General features: G+C 40.2%; 2 protein-coding genes and 1 long non-coding RNA gene across 9 annotated transcripts in view; 1 reads left to right on the forward strand and 2 right to left on the reverse strand.

The window, feature by feature from the left end:
• Nucleotides 1–646: 646 nt before the first annotated feature.
• LOC148116370 (uncharacterized) lies at nt 647–4,361 on the forward strand. The gene is made up of 2 exons (XR_015731102.1): nt 647–735; nt 4,200–4,361. It is a non-coding gene; the product is annotated as an uncharacterized LOC148116370 (long non-coding RNA).
• Nucleotides 4,362–4,425: 64 nt separating this feature from the next.
• Nucleotides 4,426–19,001, reverse strand: VCPKMT (valosin containing protein lysine methyltransferase). Of its 6 annotated transcripts, none has more exons than XM_087881706.1 (6): nt 15,133–19,001; nt 13,660–13,770; nt 12,492–12,564; nt 11,000–11,119; nt 10,672–10,776; nt 4,426–6,042 (listed from the first exon to the last, which is right to left on the reverse strand). In XM_087881706.1, the coding sequence occupies exons 1-6, from the start codon at nt 15,411–15,413 to the stop codon at nt 6,031–6,033; spliced, it is 702 nt and encodes a 233-aa protein (XP_087737832.1). In that variant the 5' UTR covers nt 15,414–19,001; the 3' UTR covers nt 4,426–6,030. The 6 variants fall into 6 exon arrangements, with proteins under 6 accessions (XP_087737832.1, XP_087737849.1, XP_034289231.2 ...); XM_034433338.3 differs by lacking the exon at nt 4,426–6,042 and adding an exon at nt 7,197–7,358; XM_034433339.3 differs by lacking the exon at nt 4,426–6,042 and adding an exon at nt 9,569–9,938.
• Nucleotides 19,002–19,730: 729 nt separating this feature from the next.
• Nucleotides 19,731–24,380, reverse strand: part of SOS2 (SOS Ras/Rho guanine nucleotide exchange factor 2) — a 40,276-nt gene continuing 35,626 nt past the window's right edge. For both annotated transcript variants that reach the window (XM_087881647.1, XM_034433342.3), the window contains exons 22-23: nt 23,649–23,758; nt 19,731–22,598 (exon numbers count right to left, since the gene is read on the reverse strand). In XM_087881647.1, the coding sequence (XP_087737773.1) occupies nt 22,098–22,598; nt 23,649–23,758 (611 nt within the window). In that variant the 3' untranslated portion in view covers nt 19,731–22,097. The remainder of the gene's footprint in view (nt 22,599–23,648; nt 23,759–24,380) is intronic.

Consider the following 24,380-nt stretch of genomic DNA (forward strand, 5'->3'; position numbering starts at 1 on the left):
TTCATCTCTGGGCAAATTCAGAGAAGTTACATCTTGTTGAATCATAGCAAGCTTTTCCAACTGCCCCACCCACTTGCCCTTGTTTGTCTTTATCAATACTCAGGTGACCTAATGCAGCCGTTTCTGACAGGGAACTGGAACAATATTGCACTGACAGCAAATTCCGGCTCAGACAGAATAGAATACTGTACCATTAAAAAAAAAAGGACAACAAAATGCAAATGCCATAGGAAAAGAGCACCAGACTTAGCCTTGGCAGGTCCAGACCAATAATCCAGCTATCTCAGCATCCTGTCAGCCAGACGCCAGCCAGATGCCTCAGACACAGTGAATACCTGCTGTTGATAGTACTACCATCACTGACAGCTCATACTGAAAAAGAAAGCTGCATTTGGGAGAACGTAGACAATAGCAAAAGAGTTGTGTCTTCCACATTCTAACCCACTTCTTTTCCTCCTCCCCTCCTAATCCTGTTCAATAAAGTATACATGCTTTGGCCAAGATATTGTTTTAGCAGTTTCATAGCCAGTTAGATTGTGTATGATCCCTCAAATGTAAGTGGCAGAGTATTTAATTGAATGTTGCTAATTTTGGAAGCTATGCAGGATTGTTCCTGGTTAAAACCTGGAGAAGGATCACTTGGGAATTGTTGACTGAATCGGGCAAAACATCCAAGATAAAGTTAATGATAAACCTCTTCAATAACATGCCAGGAAACCTGCATACAAGGTGGATGTGAGTATATTTTGTCAATACTGTTTGTCTAGTGAATTCATGGGATTCTCAGAAGTTCCACATCAATCTCATGGTGACGGGTGCAGAGGTCAGGACGCAGCTAACAAGCAGGCCTGATTTTCCAGGTCACCTTTAAGGCCCAAATGCAAGGGCCACATAGGAAGGGAATCCTTGTGTGAAAATAGTGATTTTGGTAGAATTTCACTTATTTAACCTTAAGAAGTTCAGTTGTGTGAAAAGATAAATGGAAATGTTCAAATCTTTGGGTTAGAAATTTGCCTTGTAATGATCTTCACAGCTATATAGAGTCCTGAATTCACACTAGATGCATCCCAGCATTAGCATTCCACAAGCTAGGCGCTTCCCAGCATTAACATTCATGTCCATAGGAATGCTGTCTGTTGGGCTGTTTTGCTAATGAAACTAGATAAACGTGGGAAGAAGCTCTTTCTCATTTGCATCTTCACTGCAGCACAAATCTGCCCAAGTTTCTATCATGCCATGTCATCTGATTCCCCTGTCCTAGTGGTCCTTAGGTGTACCAATACTGAAGGAATTGTCATTGCTGTTAGCCACTCAGCCGTGTCCGGCCCTCAGCCTCTCTGGACCAGCACTCTCCATGCCCCTCTGTCTCACACCGCCTCTTTCAGATCTGCCATGGTCATCCTAGGGTCATCTTTTATAATGTCCAGCCAACAGGTACTAGGGTGACCCCTTCTCCTTTTTCTGTTGATCATTCCCAGCATGATTGACTTTTCGAGTGAGTCTGAAGGAATGTTTTCCTCCTTTTCCTCTTCCTCCAATCATGATCATGCAGAGGACTGGGGCAAGAGGAACAAATGACTATGTAATTATATAAATGTTGAAATTTATGTTAAGATGTAAGTATATTTGCGTGATGATGTCACCGTGCATATATCATTTTGGTATTACTGCAGTTAGCTCTAGATGCTGCTGATTCCAACACAGGTTTTAGCGTGAATACAGTGTGACATGCTTCACCAACTCTGCTGATGCCCTAGTCAGGGGACTTTTATAAGTGAGATTAGCTAAACCCATTTTAGGATGATACAGGTCATCTTTCTGTTCCAACATTTCCCGACCTGTTCTGTTCTGAGTAACAAGAACAGGACAGGACAGGACAGGACAGCATAACATAGCTTTATTTAGCCAAGTGTGATTAGACACAGAAGGAATTTGTCTCTGGTGCAGAAGTTCTCAGTATACATGCAAGCAATAGGGTAGAATAAGCATAATGATAATAATACCAGTAAGAGGGGGTAGTAAAGAAGGTAAGAAGGATAATAATACTACAGCCAAACAACATGGGTAAATATACTTAGATGTAAGACAGTATTGTAAGAATTAGGAGTTCATCGGAATGATGGCCCTGTGTCTAATTGTCTTGGCAGGCAATGCCCTATAGCAATCCATTTTTTTCAAGTCGGGCTGCCTCCTTATATCTACCAGATTCCTATGCCAATTTCTTACTTGGTTATCAGGCTCAGCCTGAGAGCTGCAGCTGCTCAGCGGTGACGATAGCTAGCTACAGAGTAACACAGAAGACAAGAGTTTTATACTGCTTTGTGTTGCAGTTCTCCTTGCCCCTGCCAACAGTTGTTCAAGTAGCTTTTGAAGATGAGTTTAGCCTTGTTTTGGAGTAGCACTAAACCCATTAGCAGATATCATGTAATAATTGAGCTCCAACTGTATCCATGCAAAACCTTTGCAAAAAACCAGAGTGAATTTTAACATTGATCTAATGAGCTGTCAAAACGCATCTCCTCTCACTTTACTGTGATTAGGCCTTGACATTAGTCCGTCTTGTATATGCCTTGTTAACAAACCTAGAACAATGGAAAGGACAATTACACCATTCTCTTAGCATACAAATTCAGACAGACAAGGCAGACAGCATTATCTCATGAGATCAGGAAGGAAATTGGGGTTGGGTTGGAGACAAGGAAGCTTCTTTCATTCAAGTTGTACCTTAGAATCACTTTTAATAATAAAGTTACCTTCCTTCCTTTTCTTTTTTTTAACCACTGAATCTAAATGACCTTGTTGCAAAGCATTTCAAGTTGCCAAAAAGAGCTTGTCTACAAACGATGAAAGAAGTTCAGCCATTTACTGTTTCCTAATCCAGATGTGGTTACTGTTACTATTATTAATCCGCCTTTCCTTCCGGAATTTAGTCGCATATCCAAGAGTCTCTCATTTTATCCCCAAAATCATCCTGTGAGGCAGATTGGGACTGAAAATAGCAATAAATCCAAAGTTATACTCCATGATTAAGGGAGGATTCAAATCTTAGACTCCCTGATCTCACTCTAGCACAGAGTTTCTTCTCAGCCTTGGCAATTTTAAGGTCTTTAGACAGAAACCCTCAGCCACTATGCTGGAGATTCTGCAAGCTGAAGAAAGGGGTGGGTTCTACTTATCTTTACTACCGGTTTGCATCGTGTTCGCGCATGCACACTCGCTTCACTCACGCAGATCACCTATGATGATGTCCGGGTCAGTGGGCGGAGCCTCCCGCCAATTTTACTACCGGTTCTTGTGAACCAGTCTGAATCAGGAGCAACCCACCACTGAAGTAAGGTCATCTTAAGGTTACGAAGGTTGAAAAACACTGGTCTAGCACGTTAATCATTATGTCACACTGACCCTACCCGTTTAGAAGAATTCCAGTCTCCCTTTCTAAGAGACCCTGGCTGGTGCAACAAATTTGACCGGTCGTTCTTTTTGAACCACAACATGTAATTTTGCCTGGGGTAGCATGATCCAAGGAGCAAGGGAGAGGGAAAGGGGTTTAACAGGCAAGAACGTGTAAGGAAAAATGGGACCTTTGATAAATGTGGTAAATTTCTTGCAACCACATGCTTCTTTTACTTTACACAAAAACATACCCAAAGGTTGCATTCACGTTCTGCACTAAAACTGGGTTTCATAATGGCTTGTAGAATAAGCTTGGTAGTTTGTTCACACAGAACAATAAGTCATATACTGTAGTTTAAAAACCAGAATAGCTGCTTGCATATATCCTGTTGAGCCAAAATCCAGCATTTCATATTATGGCTTAGCAAGATGCACGATTCCATCACTGGAAACTATGTTGGGAACAAAGCTGGAATATAATTTCAGAGGTGGACTTAACTGGTAGCGCTTAATATGACATGTTGCTCGGTTTTCCTGATTCAATAGAGACCAGCAAACTTGGGAGGGCACAGCATGGAAAGACTGATGTGCCATTTCTGTGTATTCGGATTTGCAGTGTCTAACATTTTCCATTCAGTAAACCGTTGATATTTTCTTTGCTACTAATTGTTGATGGCCAAAAGCTAGCAAAGAGCCTTTCCAGTATTCATCTATGGTTGAAGATTGCAAACCTTTTGCCAGTTTGCCCGGCTTCGTCCAGCCAAATTTCTGCCAAAAATTGCTGCTGAAGCTTTGTTATGTTCTAGAGTTTGACCAGCATGCCTTGCTCCCAGAGAGATGGCTTTTGTTGCTGCCTGCTACAAGGAGAATCAGGATTTGGGGAAAAGCTACTCTGTCTCTGAAAAGATTATTGTAATTTGCTGCTGTATGACACAGAATCTGATAAATTTCCTGAATACCTTCAGAAATCCTGCAAGCATTACTTGAAAACCATTGAATGACATTCAACGACCATTGAACGACAGGTAGGCCTCGACTTACAACCATTTATTTAGTGACCGTTCAAAATTACAATGGCAGTGAAAAAGAGACTTATGACCGTTTTTCATGCTTATGACCATTGCAACATTCCCATGCTCACATGATCAAAATTTAGGTGCTAGACAAATGGTATGTTTATTGCATTGTCCTGGGGCCATGTGGCAATCATTTGTAACCTTCTCAGCTGATTTCTGACAAGCAAAGTCAATGGGGAAATCCAGATTTATTTAACCACCACATGATTCACTTAGCAACTGTTAGAAAAGATCATAAAATGGAGCAAAACTCACTCAGCAACTGCATTGCTTAGCAGTGGAAATTTTGGGCTCAGTTGTGGTTATAAGTCAAGGACTTCCTGTATGATTTACCCACAATATTGAAAAATTGCCCTCTGTTAAGAACTAAATTTATCTTGTGCCTCACCAAGAGTATAAGAATGGAGAGGCTTTTGACACCAAAGTGTGGCAGACATTTTAAAAATCAGTCTTAAACCCAGCAGACTTGACTTATTTCCAGATGGTTGTGTTTAACTCTGTGCAAGAAAAACAGTAACAATTCTTGTAGCTCCTTGAAACCAAGCACATTTTATATTAAAAAGGTCACACAAACTGTCCAGTTCACAAGAGAATAATTATTTAAGGTGCTACAATAATCTAATTATAGATAGCACAAGAAGGGGTAATGGGAGATATAAATCTGCCAACAGGATTGTCAACCCATCACATACCGTATGTTCTTTGATTTTTCAATTTAGCAGGAACAAAGAGCTGCAAGAATATACTCAAACTGGTTTAAAATCCTTGTGTCCACCAGGACAGCAGTCAAGCTTGAAAAAGCTCTCTTGTCTTTTGTGACATCAGTCCTGAATTCCTGGGAATATGTTTCCCTGGATCAGCTCTCTAACAGTGGAAGGATTCCAAGTGAGAATCAACACATTTTAGACCAGAGTTCTTCAATATGGTGTCCTTTGAATTAATTGCTTGAGAAAAAGTTGAAAAACACAAAGTGCTAAGTGAAAATATTATGAGGACTTCTGGCAAGGCTTTGATTTCTTTGACCTGGGTAGACCCTTGCAATTCTTTCAATTCTGCTTCTGTAAATACTGTGAATTTATTTCATATTATAAATCGAGGTTGATCTGCTAGATTTTTTCTATTATTCCTGATTTTGGATTTTCCTTTCAAAACTGGCATATTCTTTGCAGATAGCCTCTTCTCACTGGACCTGATTTGGAATATCAGATTATTATTTCTTTGTTTTCAGTGTTTGTATACTCTGGGACAGGTAGGTAACTTTTCTTCCAGTAGTTCTGCAGCTGCGGGCCCTGTTTACTTAGCCAATAGGCCTGAGCTGTTTAGCCAAATTGTCACCAATTTCCAGGAACTCCAACGCTTTGCACGGTCCTTGTTGACTTGATGGTGACTGATCCAGTATATAGTTTCTGTAAGTTATATCCCATCATATTATTTATTGCAGACACAGTCTTCATCTGACTTCTCTGGTGAGACATGTCCATTATGATTGAACTTCTGAAGTAGTTATTATTTTCCTTGTAGCCCCATAACCACATCAAGGTAGTGCCTCGCTGGGGGATTATTATTTGATTGGCTGTGAGGCAATATCAAAATGCAAAATAAAAGGCAATAATAAGTCCATACATAACAAAGTGGTGAAAAGGGCAAAACCTAAATAAAATGTAATTCATATTTCACTCCTTTAATTTACTCTGATCAGATCTATATCTTATCTACATTATAGTTTAGTATGATTCTAGTCATATTACTTTATGAATTTTAATAGGTCTATCTTCATCAGTCCCTATGTTGTCGTAATCACTTCTGCAGAACTGTAACAAGTTTGCGCAATGTTTTTTATTTTTATTTTCTAGCTGTCTTGAACTTGGCAACTATTGTGTTTCATAAACTATGATTCATGGCTCCCCCCCTCCCCTTTGTGTGAGTGTTGAGTCCAGGTGGCTGCCTGGACTAGTCTCTGCAGTTTTCTTGATAAGAGTTTAGAAGCAGCTTGTCCTTGCCTCTTTCTTCCTAGGGCTGAGAGAGAGTGATGGTCCAAGGTCATCCAGCTGCATTTGGACCTAAAGCAGGACTAAAATCAGTTTCCCAGTTTCTAGCCTGATGTCTGAATCATTAAACCAAATTGGCTTTGTTGAACTTGGCAACTATTATCTTTTTTGAAGTGTTTTATGTCTTTAGATATGCCAGCTAGGACACTCTCGTTTAACAAACCATAGCTTAATGCAATTTGTGGATTCAGGTTTTATGTATAGAAGACTATCTAAAAAAACAAAAAACTAAAATACAGAAACAGCTCTGACAATGGCTCTGAAAAAGATCCTTACACCACAAGCACCACAAGTAGTTTTAATACTTATTCCTTCTTTGCCCGCTGTCTTGTGATTGTGAACTGTTGACAGCTACAACACAATTGCTAGAATGCTATTGAGCATGTAATTTATTGTGGTAGATGTGAACTATAAACCGTTGTAAAGCACTGGATATACACATTTCTCTGGAAAATTTATGTGCTAGTCTGAGAGAAGGCTAGAGTAAGTCTCCTATCTTATACTGCCTCCTTCTGGCTTTGGAGAAGTTGGCTATCCCAAAAATAAGTTAATTCTCACGCTCTGCGTTGCAGGTTCTCAGCAGTGGCAGGCAGTACCTGGCTGCCTTTAGCTTTGGAGCAGAAAAGAGTCAGGTTATTTTTTTTTGTTTGTGTACTGCCAACGTCTTGCATGAAGACCTTCAAGGAATACCTGTGCGGTAGGAGTGGTTGAGAAATGGAAGAACCTTGTGTGGCAAATCATTTCCATATTGTTGCCAAGAACACTACATTAATGTATTCTGGAGCTGAACTTGACTTTATGCTTTAACTTTTTCATCTTCTGGTCTCAGTGTGACCTGGAACTGGAATTAAATCCAACAGGTTTAACTCTCAATCCAGTAGGGAAGAAAATCAAATATATATGATTACGTAATCTCTGGTTAAACAGGTAGGTGACTGGTTCACCATGAACACCTCATCAGTTTTTTTGTAGGTAGATTTGTTGACTATGAACATTGCGTTTGCGTAACAGGCTGAAACATATAAACCATCTTTACAAACTACAGCCATTAATCCAAACCCAAAACGTTCACAGTATGGATGTGTAGTTCATATTATGTACACATCCCACTGCCTTACAATAAGCAGCAAGTTTCTTTTGGTGCATGTTACACAACCTTTTTTGTTTGTTTCTCATGGATTAGTAGTGTGGTGTGCAAACAATCCTTGGGTGACAATCCAAACATTATCAGTTTATCCCTTTCTCTACAAGTCTTCTGAAATGCTGGCTGTGGACTTGCCCAAAACAACAGAAGTTGCAAAGGAGTGTTTTGTAAGAGCTCATTAACCCTCTTCAGGCATTATTATTGGAGCTCAGCATATAAGCAGGCCAGCTAAGTGTCACCACTCTACAGCTATTGATTTCACTCAGATGACATTGGCTCTCCCCTGAACCTGCACATTGGCTTGCAGGATAGAAGCCTGTATGGGTTCATTGGATCCTGGTTTTTTGGAGAAGCCTACTTGGGCGGGACTAGCTCATCCTGTATGTCATTATGTTGAACTTGTGATGTCTTCAGGGAGCCATACGCAAGAAACATCAGCAAGAGGTATTGAAGGTGTGGGGAGACCCAGGTGCTATTCCATCCTAATCTAAAAAAGCTTTCTGGGTAACAGAGCTAGTTGCTCTCTCAGCCCCTACCTATCTCACAGGTTGTTTGCCATGGGGAAGAATAAAAGGAAGACTATGTACATCACTGCCTTGAGTTCCAGAATAAAATATTTTGCTACTGTATGATGGTATTGTGATTGGCCACACCAGCACAAGATGAGTATATAAATGTGATAAACAAACAAACAAACAAATGATAGAATAAAATCATGTGGGATTGCCCTGGGCAGTCTTAGAATTAATTTGAAGACTACATGCCTCTTTGCACAAAAACAGCAACTCTGTTACCCAATGGCACAGCAGACTTTGCCTTTTAACTTTTGTCTCTATATGTGACTATCATATTTTCAATATATTATTTTGAATAGATTAAAAAAGAAATAAAGGCAAAAGTCTGAAACTATGCCGTAAGTTCAGTGAACATGTAAAGATGCATTAGGATAAGAACAATAGTTTAATAAATCATTAAATTAGACAACCCGTCACTGCTGGGTCATTCTTTACTAAAGAGACATTTCTTTACTAAACAGAAAAACAGAATGACCGCGGGAGGGCTATGGGAGCAGGAACAACTTCTGACTTCCCGCTGTCTTCCCCATTGAATTTACATGAGGGGAAACTGGTAAAGAGCATCAGAAATACTCCTCCCTTCCTCCTTGTCATTCTGTCATTTTCTTCCTGGCTTCCCACTTCCTTAGAATTTCTGCCAGCTTCCCTATTTACTTTACTTGTGGGAAGCTTGCATGGAAAAAGTCAATGGGAAGTTACAAGTCCAAGGCTAGTAGACAGGTAAGTGGGGAGTCATGAGAGGTGCTATGTGGTTGGGGAAGCATCTCTGGATGTGTGGAAGAGATGCCATGCAAGTTGGGGAGGGTGCACAGGGAGTTGATGTGATTCAAGAAGAATTGGAGGTGTGTGTGTTCGGAGATGGTGCATGGGACTGCTTGGGAGTGCATGAGATAAGCCAGGCAGGTCGGGAGTGGTGCAGGGAGGCAGTATGGGTCAAGAAGGGTGTGTGGAGTGCCCAAGAGAGTTTATTTATTTATTAAATTTATATGCCGACCCTCTCCGGAGACTCAGGGTGGATGCTGCATGATGGTGTGGTGCAGGTCAGAAAAGGTGAATGGAGATAGAGGTGCTGTGTGAGCTAGGAAAGGCACACAGGGAGGGTGGCAGATGCCAGGGAGGATGTGTGGGGGTCCACAAGTGACACATGGTTTTGGGGAAGATGCAGGGAGCAGCCTGGGCCAAGAAACGTGCTGAGAGTTTTTTCCCGCTCTGTTCCTTCCTCCCTCCCTCCCTCCCTCCCTCTTCACTTTCTTCCTTTCCCCGCAGGATGGTAAGCCCATTCGTAATACTTTGGTTCAAAAATTGTTATCCTATGATGCACCATTCTGCCCATTTAAATAGGAAAAAGAATTTTAATATATAAATTTTCTAATAAAATGTTAATATTAAAACAGGTTTTGCCCAAGAGGGATTGCATATTATGCATATATTCATACAAAACCATTCATCTGACATTCTCAGGTTAACGTCTTTCTTTCTTTTTCTTTCTTTTTTCTTTCTCCTTCAGCTTGTAGTTCTTTTTCAAGAGAATTGATTTTTTTCTGAAATCACTTTAGTATAAAACGATATGCTGATTCCCCTCTGGCTGCAGAGATGTTCTGCAGAAAATTTATTAAAAATTCTTTAATTTCCAATTTTCTTCAGAGTTCTTCTATAAATTAGAGGTCAGAAAACAGCATCAAGGATTTCACGATGAAATATTCTGAAAAATGTAACAAACAATTTGGCTAAATCTAACAACCAAAGGCAATTTCCTTCCATAATTACATGCTACACACTTTCTTCCCTCAGCCATGTGTTAATTTGCTTGATGCTATCACATCTAGTCAGGATTATATCTGCACTGGGACAACATTTTATCCATAGTGAGTCGTCTATGAGGCAATGCCTGCCCTCTGGAATAAGGTTTCCCCCATAGATTCAAATGGCTCCCTCTACACTTGTGTTTTGAAAAACCCTGAAAACTCGGCTTTTCACCTTGGCCTTTGATGAGCATGTTTGGAAACAAACACCCCCTTTTCTTTTTTTGTTTCTCATCTGATTTTATTTTATCGGTGCATCTTTATTCTTTTTTGTTTTGTGGTGTTTTCTTTTTTTCTAAACCGCTCAGAATCACTTGAAGTCAGGTGACATATAAATTGAATATGTAAAGAAATGGAGGTCAAAAAAGATAAGAGATAAGAGATTCCAAATGTATGCTGTATGTAACTGGAATAAAGATGGATTTGACTTGAAGTGGATAACTATGAAACTAAATCAGAGTCTCATATCATTTTTATTCAATAGGCTTGTAAGGAAGGAAGGTGGGTTGGTTATAGGATCTGCTTCTTGAGGAGGGGGTTGGACTAGATCTCCAAAGTCCCTTCCAACTCTATTCTGATTGATATCCTGAACACGTTTAACTCATTTGCAGAACCAATGAGGCTAATACTTACCGTTTTTTTCTTTTGCATGATAAAGATATGAATGTCTTCACTCCGATATTCTTCATCATGTTCACCCAAGGGAACCTTCTGCAACTCAAAGTCCCTTTGAAGAAGCTGTGATTTAAAATTATACCAGAATAAGTTCTTAAAAACCACAGTATTCTCAAAATACTATTTGTGCTTCTTATGACTGTTTTCGGAAATAATATAAAGCATGAAGTCATTACTCAGTATTTTAGAATCCCGGTTTTGAAAACCTGCCCTTCTACTCTTGCAAACCCCCCTCCCCACAGAAATTTGATTCCTCCAGATCGAGAAACACTTTAACGTGACTCACCTCAAAGTACTTTTTCTCTACTTCTGGGTTTTGTCCCACAGTCCTTTCTTCGTAACAGCAAAGGATGAAAGTATCCAAGCCAGCCAAGTCCCTCAGGGTCTTAACCAATGGTTCCAGTGACTAACCGTGAAAGTTAAATATTTGACATTTAGCCTTCACCCACTGTTTATATATGGCTCAGTCCAACTTGTAGTTCAAAAAGTCGAATAGAAGCAACTGGATCACTGTATTAGCAAATATCATTATTTCTTTTGATGGCCTCTCAAACTTTAAGTTATTTGGGATAATTTCCAGGCAGATAGCAGTAGTAAGTGCAAGTAGAATCAGTTCAGAGAAAGATCAAAATATAGACTTAGGATGACAATCATGAGGCACTGAAAGGCTATTATTTTTATAACTATATGGAAATAGCTCCTAAAAATTCTAAGAAACTTCAGTCAGTTAATACAAAATGAAACTGTATTAACTGTATTAAACTAACTGTATGTTAGTTTACACTAATGACTAAAAGATGCAATGCAGGAATTCAGGAAACAGGGCACATTCACCATTTTTTTTTACTATTGGGGCTGGTTAAACAGTCATCACTCTATCTTATTCACAGAATGAAATAGGTGGCAGCTGTTGAATATTCCTAAAGAGTTTGAACAATCCTGAGAAGGAAACCTCTCCAAGGGTTTCTCAGGAAAAAATACGTTCTAAGCAATAATGTGAGCTACCACAAATGGATACAGTTGGCTGAATGAGCCACAAGTTACTTTACCAGCAGTACCCAAGAAAGCATAAATAAAATGAAAATAACAATCAAAAATATTTGAACATTATGTGATTCTATTAGACTGAGATAAGATGACGCAGGAGTTTCAGAAGGAGAGAATTGCCTAGGTTCCAACGTTCATAATCATGAATAAATTGTCATGCTGAGTGAGGTTTATGGGAATTGTAGTCTAAAACGTAATTGGGACCCCTGGCTGTCTTCCCTAAATGTATAGCATCTGACCAGAACTGGAAAATCTGGACTCAAAATCCTATTTAGTTATGAAGTTCGCTGGATAACCTTGGACTACTCACTATCACTGCCTGTGGGTATTTTACAGAAATGATGTGAGGACAAGATGGGTGCAGGTACCTTAGCCCTTTAACAGAAGGACAGGTATTTTTTTTAACCATAATAAATGTAATTTTAAAGAATTTGGGTAGGGTGGGCTCCTCAAGGTCATTCAGAAATCTTGTGGCAAAACGTAAGACTCAAATGTTCAGTTCGCTGGTCAAAGTCTCAAAAGTGTTCATAGGCTTTGTATACCCTACTGTACAAAGAAAAAAATAGCCCACTGATTATCATTTTACTGTGGCATTTCTACAATGATCTCACAGCATCAAAATCAGTTCAAAGGATGTCACAAGTTTAATCCCAATTACAAAGCTAGAGATTCTTTGCCTGCCCTCAACTCTATTCTTAGCCCACTAATATTAATTAATGGAATGCAGTTACCTCTTCGTAGTAGATGCAATCTGCCATCAATATGAAATCAGGCGCAGGAAGAAAATCTGTCACATCCTCCCCCCTAAACATGTGAATAAAAGGAGTAAAGATTTATGGATTACTTATTTTACTACCATAGTTTATATGGCCGTCTATCTCACATGAATCTCGGGGGAGGGGGGACTAACAGTTAAAAACAGAATTTAAAAAAACCACAATTAAAAACAATATTAAAAAAAGATAACAGCTGAGACCACTCATGCCATCCCATATTTAATAGAATCATGACCCAGAAACAGGATCATCCACACTATCATGACTCCAGGCTTGAGGGCAAAAACAAGTTTGTAATGTCTTGCAAAAGACCAGCAAGTTCAGGGCATAATTACTCTGAGGGGATGATATTGCAGAAGATGGATGCCATGGCAGAAGAGGCTCTCTTCCTGGGTCCTGCTGGATGGTATCTCTTGGCGATAGCACCTGAAATAGGCCTTCTTACCAAATCTAACAAAACACAATAAGTAATCTAGCCTAAAGCCATGAAGGTTCATTGACGTAACACAAACAATATTGGGAGTATTTGTTATTGATTGGTTTATCTTCAGTGGTCATTTTTCTCTTTGTTTCCTGATGTGTCTTATCTATAGAATTTAGTTATTTTAGTAATGTTGTTCTTGTCATTATTAATAATTTAAACTTATTGGCCACCGAACTCCAGTATTTTTATTGTTTTAGTTACCCAGAATTGCTTTATATGAGCAGATGGCCATATAAATCTAATCAATCTAATAAAAAAATATAGAAATAACATTTGATTCATTAATTATTTTATGTAGGGCCTGAATTTTAGCCAAGTTTCTTAAAGCAGTATAGTTGGATGCACATCCGATGTATCATTTATTTAAATTTTTCCAAAGTCTTATCAAACTTTATAGTGTAACTTTAAATATATATAATTCACTCCAACAATTTATCAAGATCCTTTGTATTACAGACTGAGGTAGGCTAAAAATATTTCATCCGTCTAGTTAATCTTGTCATCTTCCGTCTGTGAGGGAGATGGTTTAAAAATATGATTAAATATATAAAATAAATTAGCCTCTGTTAGCTTCTGTCTGATTAACCAAAATTGGTTTTCAATTTCTTAAAGTAAATAAAATAAAAAATTAATACAAACCATTTCAGTACCTTGGCTTGAATAGAACCTGACACTAGATGTTGATTATTCTCAATGTTCACTTTTAATAAATCCTGAACTTCCTCCAGATCAGTAACAGTAACGTTTGCTCTACAAAAAAGGTGGAAGGAAAATATGTTAGTATTCCTGGTCCTCCACTTCAAGCAATACAAGGCAGAAAACAGCATGAAAGCATAAAACCCACCACTCAATTTCTTTGAAGGGTGGCAGCATCTTTTATGATTAAACAGATTTATTGAATGGCATAAAATTTTGTGAGCTACAGCTCACTTCATCTGATGCACAGAGTGGCTGGACCAGGGTTTCTCAAATTTGTCTACACTTACTGGGGAATTCTGGGAGTTGAAATCCACACATCTTCAAGCTGCCAAAGTTAAGAAACACTGGGCTAAGACTAATATGGGGTTTAGTTTTGTGCGCATCTGATAAAATGATCTTCCTTTTAATAAGATGTTAGTTGGAAAAGGTGCTATCAGAATCCATAGTGATGATTTACTACAGTAGACAAGCATGGCTCCCTTCCACAATGTCAATTTTTAAAGAAGTTTGAATTGCCAAAGCAAATCATGTACAGGAAATTCCTGCCAAAGCAAATCACGTACAGAACGAAATGTATTAAGGCAACACAGAGTCAGATCTCCTGGCAAATAAATTAGATACAAGTTAAGCTGGAAAATATTACACGTGAAATATGCCCTAACTTACTTTCAAATAACTGCAATAACCCCTTTATAATAGCCCTAGAAAGAAAATAATCTCTCTCTCTCTCTCTCTTCCTCCAATGGAGCAGGCATAGAGGGAATTTTGCATCATCAGTGCTGTGCCTATAATTAACTATTTCACTTGACATGCTAAGTAAGGTGTAGTGTGACTTGTTTATTGCTTAACTTTTTGAATGAATACAGCCATTACAATTTGTAAGCAATTATTTCTGGCTTAGTGTAAGCCTGCCCAAATTGGATTTATTCAATAGCCATGGTGGGGGGGGGGGGAAGGCTTTTTGCACTTTGTGTAAGTAGTCCCCGACTTGTGTAAAAAGTTCCTCTTTGAGGGAGATGGGTGGTTCAGAAACATGAACAGTAAGTAAGTACCAGTAAGTAAGTAAGTAAGTAAGTAAGTAAGTAAGTAAGTAAGTAAGTAAGTACATCCCCAAAAGGGCTAAAGAAAAACGTTCTTGGTAATCTCTGATCAGGAAGGTGTTGAGATGGTAGCAGGGCTCTTGGGGCGGGCATCGTCTCCTTTCTGCTTCCATCAGAAGCCCCGGGTGGCTGGCAGAGCTGATTTCCACACAGAAGCGACACAGATAAAGGTTCACCCCTGGTGGGGGGTTGCCCTTTTCTCTGCCAGGGCCGAGAGAACATACAGGGGAGGAGGCCAAAACGGGGCAGCGATGCCCAGGGAAGGGCCGGCAGCCCAGGATCCCCCACCCACCGCCTGCCTTCGCTCCCGTACCCGAGGCTGGCGGCCACGAGGCCGACGAGGCCGGTGCCGGCTCCCAATTCGAGCGCGGCCTTGTGGCGGAGAAGGCCCACCGGGCTTCCGCCGCTCTGCTCCGTGCCTTGCCCTGTTTGCGCCGCGCTCTTCTCCAGGAAGCGGGCCAGCACCAGCGCGGCGTCCCACACCACCGAGCCCGTCCCGCCGGCCGAACGCTGCGTCAGCCGGAGGATCCCGGAGCCGTCCCGCCGGGGCAGCTCCCGCTCGAAGACGACCGGCGGTTGCGGCGGCGGCGACATGAAGGAAGGGCGGGCAAGGCCGGCCTTGTTTTCCGGCGGCGCCCTCTGACTGGCAGCTAGGAAGGGGGACCGGGCAGCCGCTCTTTTCTGCTCGCAGCTGCCCGGCGGCGCTCCGAAGGATCAGCGGAGAGACTTTCTTCCAGTCCCTGACTCCGTGCATTCGTACGCGAAGGGCGGGTCTCTCCGGATAAGAATAGGCGGACAACGTGAGAATAGCAGCGGCGGCGGCAGAAGTGACGGGGCAGCCATGAATGAGGGCAGTTAGGGAAAAAGCGACATAGCTGCTTTATATGTAACTGTGAATCTATCTGTGTGCACGAGGTCTCGGCCCTCGGGGAACCTTCTCCCTTGGGAGATTAGGATGGCCCCAATCCTGCCGCCCTTTTGCCAGGCCTTGAAAATCTGGTTTTGTATTTCTTGGTTGCATTGACATGCATTATTTTTTTCTCGGCTGATGTCCCGTTTCTATCCATTTTCTCTTCTATTTCCCCCACAACAACAATCGCATGAAGTAGTTTGGGCTGAGAAAGAATGACTAGCCCTGTAATATTGTACTTAGTCTCAGCTGATTTGATCGTTGGCTGCCTGGAGGATAGGCAGTTATTGAAATTGAACGAATACATATATTCATTGGTTGGTTGGTTTAAATATATAGGCGTGTCCGACTCTTGCCGACTTCATAGGCAAATGCTTTCCATGCTACCCTGTCAAGCACTGCTCCTTTCAGTTGTTGGATGGTCAACTGTGTCAGATTTGATGTTATCAAGCCAGCATGTTTGGCTGCTTGCCCTTCTTGTTCCACTAGCCATTCCTAGCATCATTGCCTTCTCCAATGAATTTGCATGCATGGCATGGCCAAAGTAAATCAAACATAGTGTTATGATTTTAGCTTTGTGTTGTCTCTGATTTTATACAATTTAACACCTCACTGTTACTCTGGCTGTCTGTGGTATACCTAATAATTTATGCCAACACTACAGTTCAAAGGCATGAATTCTTCTGTAGAATATTTCTTCCAACACTTCAATAAGCCATTCTTAGTGTCTAACTCTCACACTCATACATTGTTATAGGGAAGACTATTTCTCTAACTAGCCTGCCATTTGCATTTATATCAAGATATCTGCTTTTCCAAATCTTCTTGTTAATCCTTGCAGTGTAGCCTAAGATTATTCTGCATTTGTTTTCAGGAGTAGAACTGCCATCATGAACAATTTTGGATCCAAGGAAGATAAATTCTCAAGCTATTTCAATTTCCTTCTTGTTGATTTTAAACATCTCATGTCCATCTGCAGCTGTTATCGTTATTTTTGTTCTTCTGATGTTAAGACTCAGTCCTACTTTTTCACTTTCTTGATTTTCCAGACCCTTTTTTCCAGGTCTTCCTTATTTTCAGCCAATAGTATTGTATCACTTGTGTACCTCAAATTATTTATGGTTCTTCCCCAATCTTCATTCCAACATCAGGCAGTTCCAGATCTAATTTCCGCATAATCACTTCAACGTACAGATTTAACGAAAAGGTGATAAAATACATCCCTAACTCCCTTACTGATTCTGAACCAATCTGTATCACCATAAAGCGTTCTCACTATTGCATCCTGATCAGTGTACAGTGCTGTTGGAGTCTGATCAGGTGGGATGGGACACCAAGATTATGCAAAGCTGCCCATAGCCCATACCAAACACACATACAGTCCCTTTATTCTGAATATCTAATTCAGTATGTTTATATTTGCTGCCTCTTTTTAAGAAAAAGGTGATCATAGATGAAACCATGTATATCAGAATGAAATTACCTGTGTAGAAAGTATTCTGTTCCTCATAGTAGGAAAAGCTATTTTGTTACTTTCACACAGCAATGAGACCCATCCTGGCTGCATAAATATAACACTGTAGGCTTTACCTGGTTATTGAATAATTACATTTCTTGAGTTTACACAATACATTCAATCTTGTGCTATCCAAGCAGGTTACGCCAAGCCAAAAAAAAATTGGACAAGGTTATCACAAACCCAGATTAGTATATTATGCAAATGCACCTGTTGGATCTTTACCTGACTTCATAAAACATGTTGAGTGCAACCTTATTGTCTTGAGAACCGGTACCACAAATATTCCAAATCACCTTTTATGTATCTTAGAAAGCATTCATTCCCGGCCTCGTTGGGGCAAACTTCCATGAAACTCTAAAGCACTGTGGAAAGTTCTGATGTAGGTTCTATTGAGTTTAAAAATTGGGTATTATCAAATTATCAGAAGCAATCTTTACCTTTCTGATGCAAGAAACTGAGTTTCCATGAGTTATCAAGACTTGGTTTTAATATTTGAAACTGTGAACATACAAAAACCTTTTATTAATTATTCATATGAATAGAGCATCAACCTCTTATGTGCAAATGGGACTCATTTCACATGACCTGTCTTCAAATATGTTGGATGTTACAACAAACCATGTATTGTTTAACAAGTTTCTTGAATAAGCCACTGTTGAATGGATTCACATGTAATATGAGTCAGAATTGTTAATTGTATAACAAAATCGTTAGGTGCACATGACATCTTAACTCAGAACAAAACATGCCATAATATGGTATAATTTTCTTTAGTATCAAATACATTTTTTCCCCTCCTATTTGTTGCCATAATATTAGTTTTAACTTGCAAGCTATGCATATTTGATGTTTTCTGGCTCTAAGGGCATAATAAATATTAAAATAAGACTTGCAAACTACTAATGGCTACATGCACCAATAATAGAGCATAAATAACAACTGGTAAGGAGTTTTCTTTGTTGTTAGGGAAACCGGTGTGTATTTTATGCAATACCTAGTAAAAAGTATCCATAGCAAGATGACCCAAAGGTCCTTTCCTGAAAAAGCACCTTTGGGACAACCATGACTTAGATCAGGGCTGTCAAATTCATGGCCCACGGGCCGCATGTGTCACACACTAACCACACCCACACCCGGTTTAGCAAAGAGTAAAATAGTTGTGACATCAGGTGACGAGGCAAGTTTGACACTCCTGACCTAGATGACCGAGAATCTCCATAGACATGTCCCAAAGGTACTTTTCAAAAGGCAACTGGCGTTCCGTGTTTTTTTCCTTGAAAATGTTTCACTTATCCAAAAAGCTTCTTTAGTTCTTGGGTGAGAAGCAAAATGTTTTCAAGAAAAAAAACAAAGTCCAGTTGCCTTTTGAAAAGCACCTTTGTGACAACCATGACTTAGATGATTGAGAATCTCCATAGGCATCCATAGCAAGAGTACAGATAACGTTTTTAGTGAAATCTTTTGATTTCCAAAACTTAAGAGTTTCTTTGGTTTTTCTCTAGCATTAGTCTCTGTATTTACACAAATTTATAACCAATCATGTGCAGACTGTTTTGAACTGACCCCACATCTGAGCTTGAAACTTCCCATTTTGAAATAGAAGTAGATATTCCAACTTTCCAGAATGCTCTGGAAATGTTCCAAGTGGCTGTTTCTAATCTGAAAAGTCCTGGTTTACTTTGAGCACGTTCTATTTTACACAGCTCTATTAAGAATTATTTTCCCCAAAAAAGTAATGTAAGAGTTTCTTGTAACTCCCTTCCCTTGCATTTTTATGAATGTTTTAACTGTTTTCTGAACCATTACCAGCTCTTGGAATTTTTGGCTTAAATATCACATAGGGTGAGAGTTTACCACAGGGGTGTCAAACTGGATTTCTTCGAGGGCTGGATCAGCATTGTAGTTCTATAGGGGCTGGTGGGGGGGGAGATGGGACGGACGCCTCCTGCAGCACCTCGATGGCCAAAACAGGGCACGGGGCACTGCGTGCGGCCACTTCTGCCCCGTTTTGGGCCTGAATGGCCTTCAGCAGCACTCTGCCAGCCAAAAATGAGGCACATGGGAGAGCACGCGAGGCCCGTTTTCGGCCTCCCCAGCCTCCAGCAGCACTCTGCCGGCCAAAAATGGGCTTCGCAGAGGCCTCCGTGTGGTCCATTTTTAGCCGGCAGAGTGCTGCAGGAGGCTGAAAATGGGGGGCAGGGGGCACGTTGCCCATTTTGGCTGGCAGAGGCACTGCAGGCTGGTCCTTTGATATTTCCAGGACAGCCCCACAGCCGGATTTAAGCACCCCTGGTTATCACCACAAGCAGGTGATATTGGGCAAACAATCAACTTGTTTAATCTCTGTAATAGTGGAAAGGAGGAATGTACCATGCTGGATTTTCTGCCTTTGGCACCAACTTGCCTAAAGACAGTTCTAAGGAGTTTCATCTGTTTTTCTTAATATGATAATCTTTGCAAGAATAATATAACTGGAACAGGCTTTCTTAAAAATTAAGACCAGGTGATTTATTAGTCTGGTTAAGAACTCTGATACAAAGAACAGTAAAAAGCCACAGAGCAGTCAAGAGAAGGCTTTTGGATTCTACAGTACTTGAACATTGTGAAAGAGCCTAGTCATAAAAAAAAATCCCAAGGAATCCTGGTAGCACCTATTTCAACCAACCCATTTTAAAGTCATTATTGAGCAAAAGATTGCTGAATGTGCATACCATAGTCCTTGGCTTATGATAGTTTTTTTTTACAATTGTTCAAAAGTTACAATGACCTTAGAAAAAGGGATTTATGACCTGCACTTGCACTTACCACATCCCTATAGCCAAATGATCGCAATTTGGTTGGTAATTGATTCACATTTATGACTTCTTGTAGCATCCTGCAGTCGCATGATTGTACTTTATGCTCTTTTTTGCCAATTTTTGGGAAAAAACACCCATAGGGGAAGCTGGATTTGCTTAACAATTGTATGATTTATTTAATGCCCACTGTAAAAATAGTCATAAAATTAGGTTTGACTAGACTTATGATCACAATGACTTACAATGTATGTTCCAGTCACAATTGTGGTCATTAGTCTATCTGTATTACCTATACATCAAAACATTTTAGGCAAGCTCAAGATAACAACAAATACAAAGGGATTTTAAAACAACAATTGTTAATCAATAAGATACTGCTAATCTGTCTCACAGGTAACCTGTATCTATATCACCAACCTGTCATCCCCTCCTTTCCTATCATCCCTATTTAAATCCTATATCAGTCTATCTCAACTTAGCCATGGTTGTGTGGACTGGTTGATCCAGCATGCTGACTAGGAATTTTGGAAGTTGAAGTCCACCCATCTTAAAGTGGGCAAAGTCTAGTTACTCTACACATCATGAAAGCTTATGCTTTTTTAAAAAAAAGTTAATTGAAAAAGGTGCTACCAGACTCTCTTCAGATCTTTTTAAATACGTAAACCAGACTCATTTAATATGCCAGCTTGAATGGAAAAGAACAGAGTTCAACTGGCCAGAGGAAGGTCTCATTTAAGTTTCAAAGAGTCCAAAATAGCATTCTTCAATATCTGCTGGTTTAAACACTACATTTTCAGAAGGGACCCCATAATGATAGTAAAGCTCTAATTTGAAGAAAGAAGGGTAATTATAATATGGTTTTCATCACTAATATGTAGAGAAATGCTTACAATAATATAATGCACAGAAAGAACAGATTGCAGAAGAAGCCTCAAGTCACAGAAATGTATACAGGTTATTACTTTGTAAATTATACTTTATAAACAACTGTACATAATATGGCGCAATAGCTTTGTTCGCCAAAACAGCAGGCAACTTTTTAGCTTAAGACACCTCCGCTTGTTTAAACAATGAAGGCACAACTGAATAGGACATACGTGCTGAATTCTTCTTGAACAGGTGGGTGAAGCAGACCCTTTTCTGCTTCTCACTTAACTGGGCCAATTGTAGTGCACACTCTTGTTTTAGTCATTTATCGTTTCCCAATTTCAGCAGCAAAACTACAAAAATTAAGACATGATGTCACCTAACATTTGAAAACAGCAGTAATATAATGGTCTAGCACAAACCTCTTGATTTTAATTTTTTTCCTGAAAAGAAAGTATTCGAATAGATTTATAAAAACAAAATTAGAAACATGACATGGGTCTTCATGTTTGTTGGGAAGTCCATCAATTATGGCGTCAATTGGGCACATCCACTTGAAAGTTCTCCCAGGTAAATCACATTGAAATGAATCTATTCACTGCAACTCGGCTTGGGTGAGAACGCTTCATGAGCACTTCTCAATGCATCTTACCTGGTGCTTTATAAAAGGCCATATTGGCTAAGATTACAGTCTTGATACAGCTTAAAGACACCAGTTTGGAGAAGGTTCTCCAATTAATTGCACCTTTAAACACACACACACACACACATACACACATATGGAGAGAAAAGGCTGCTCATGCTCCAGTTTGGAAATAAAAAATCCACGAGTAACCACTTTTGTTTTGGCTCAGTACAATGAACTGATGTCAGTTTAAAATTAATGTAGTGTGTCATTTACAGTGCAAAATATGGTTTTCTTTGTCACAGCACTGAAGAGGAAGAGGAGAAGGCAGTGTTACTGATCCCCTGAGGAGAAGATTGATGGTGTGAGTAAACAGGCTAGAGTGAGTCTGAAGGCTGTTGTTGTTCCAATGCTTGAGGATGAGTCTTGATCTGCAGCACTCTGGTGCATGTGTTTGCCTGACAAAGGGCTCAAATACACGGTGTCATTGGAATAAATTAAGGAGAAACCGTAAAGTTAGGAGCTGCTATTCCAGTGTCAATGACTACCATAATGAAGGTCATTGAGGCGCTTCTGCATTTTCTAGCAAAGAGTGTCTGTGCAAAGGAGGGTGAGAAAGTTCCCTCTTGTAAGTCTTTGGTGGCAGTTTTGGTAGCTGAGGACTGGAATTCTGGCGAGGTGGGACTGGAGGTGCTGCAAGGCTATTAAGGTTTGGGCTAAGCATGCACCAGCGACGCAATATTCGAGGTGATGGGGTGCCAGGAGGAGTATTGGGGGAGTTTGGGCATGTGCTAACTTCCCGGAGCCAGTCGGGCTCTCTGTGAAAGTGTCCCACAGGGGGTGGCTGAAGATTGAATGAGCAGTTCACAAAGTGCTCTGGAGGGCGAAGGGGCACTGGAGGAGGAGTGTCAGGCAGAGGGTCTCTTGGTGGAGGTGGTGGAGGGCTTTGCAGCGGCTGATCAAACAAACCAGTGTAAGCTGGGACTCGTGGCTGTATCTTTGGAGGAGGTGGCTGTCTTGGGGGGACAGCAGGAGGATCATCATCAGACCTGGAACCTCCCTGAAACACATATGAGCAGAATCATCCAAACTGTTCCCAATGTAAATTATTTTGAGCAAGAACCTGCATTAAACCTCATGCGTCTCCAAATTTCCTTCCAGGATTAAAACACTGATATTCTCAAGATATAACATTCCATACCTCTTCATCATTCTTGAACTCAAATATTAACTCCTCAGAGAGTAAAATAGTTTGATTTAAAGTTAATGGTTTAATGTAATCCACCAAAATGTATGGATTTCAGCTCTAAAAACAGGTACTGTGTTTTTCGGAGTATAAGACACACTTTCCCCCCCCTAAAAGTGGGTGGAAATGCACCGAATACAACAATTACACTGAATACAATAATTTTTGGCCTCCTGAAGCCCCGCCCCACTTGTCCCAATTTTGCGAAAAATGGGCACATTTTTCACAAAAACGGTGTGCAGAGGGTTTGGGAGGCCTGCAGAGTGCTCCTGGGGGCTGGGGAGGGCAAAAACACAGTTTTTGCAAAAAACAGACCCGTTTTTTGCAAAAATGGGGGCGTTTTTGCCCTCCCCCAGCAGCACTCTGCAGGCCTCCCAAACCCTCTCTGTGCCCCATTTTTCCGCAAAAAAGGGCCGGTTTTTGTGAAAAATGGGGGCACATGGAGGGTTTGGGAGGCCTGCAGAGTGTTCCTGGAGGCCGGGGAGGGCAAAAACCTTTTTTTTCTTACTTATTTATTAATTCAATTCAACTTGCATGCCGCCCCTCTCAGAAGACTCTTTGAAATCTTGGGGCGCCTTATACACCGGTGTTGTCTTATAGTATTTCAAAATGGCTGGAAATATCAACAAGCCATGTTTGAGATGGTTAATGCAGCAGACATGAAATTGGCACATGAGCTAATTAACAAGCAAGTGGGTATGTGTTGTTTTGAGAGGAGGCACTTGCAGATGCACAAACACAGAAGAAACTATAGGGAGACTGAGTGGTGAGAAATAAAATCACATACAGCTACAAGATCTCTACTTTGCTCATAATCTACAAATATTGTACACATAAATAAGTTTCTTTTAAATATAAGATTACCTTTGAGTTGGAAAGCTCCTGATCAAATTTCTTGCGAGGAGGCAGAGGAGGAGGAACCAGGGGTTCTTCACTTAATTTATGCAAACTCCCACATGAACTAAAGAATGATTCTGAAGAACAAACCAGAGAATTAGGAGTGTGTGATTGCATACTGAATCTTTTGAAACCTTATTTGTTAAATGTATAAACCCTAGCAAATATTTTTCTATTTTCGATACAGATAGTCCTTGAGTTACAACCACAACTGAGACCAGAATTTCAGTTCTAAACAAGGCGGTTGCTAAGTGAATCATATCCAATTTTACAATAGTTTTTGCCATGGTTAAGCAAATAACTGCAGTTAAGTGAATGATGTGGTCATTAAGCGAATCTGGCTTCTATCATTGACTTTGCTTGTGGAAGCTAACTGGGAGGGTTGCAGATGGCGATCACATGACTCCAGGATGCTCAACTGTCAAGAGCCCAAATTTTGATGACATGATTGTGGGAATGATACGACACTAAGTATGAAGAATGGTTGTAAGTTGCTTTTCTGAGTGCTGTTGTAACTTCGAATGATCACTAAATAAATGGTTGTAAGTTGAGGACTATCCGTATATTTTCTTTTTATGTACACTGAGAGCATATGCACCAAAGACAAATTCCTTGTGTGTCCAATCATACTTGGCTAATAAAGAATTCTGTTCTGTTCTGTTCTGTACTGTTGTTCTCCTCTCCTTTCCTCTCCTCTCT

Source organism: Pantherophis guttatus, chromosome 1 (assembly GCF_059756535.1).
Source record: "Pantherophis guttatus breed Tessera chromosome 1, ASM5975653v1, whole genome shotgun sequence".
NCBI classification, from domain to species: Eukaryota; Metazoa; Chordata; class Lepidosauria; order Squamata; family Colubridae; genus Pantherophis; species Pantherophis guttatus.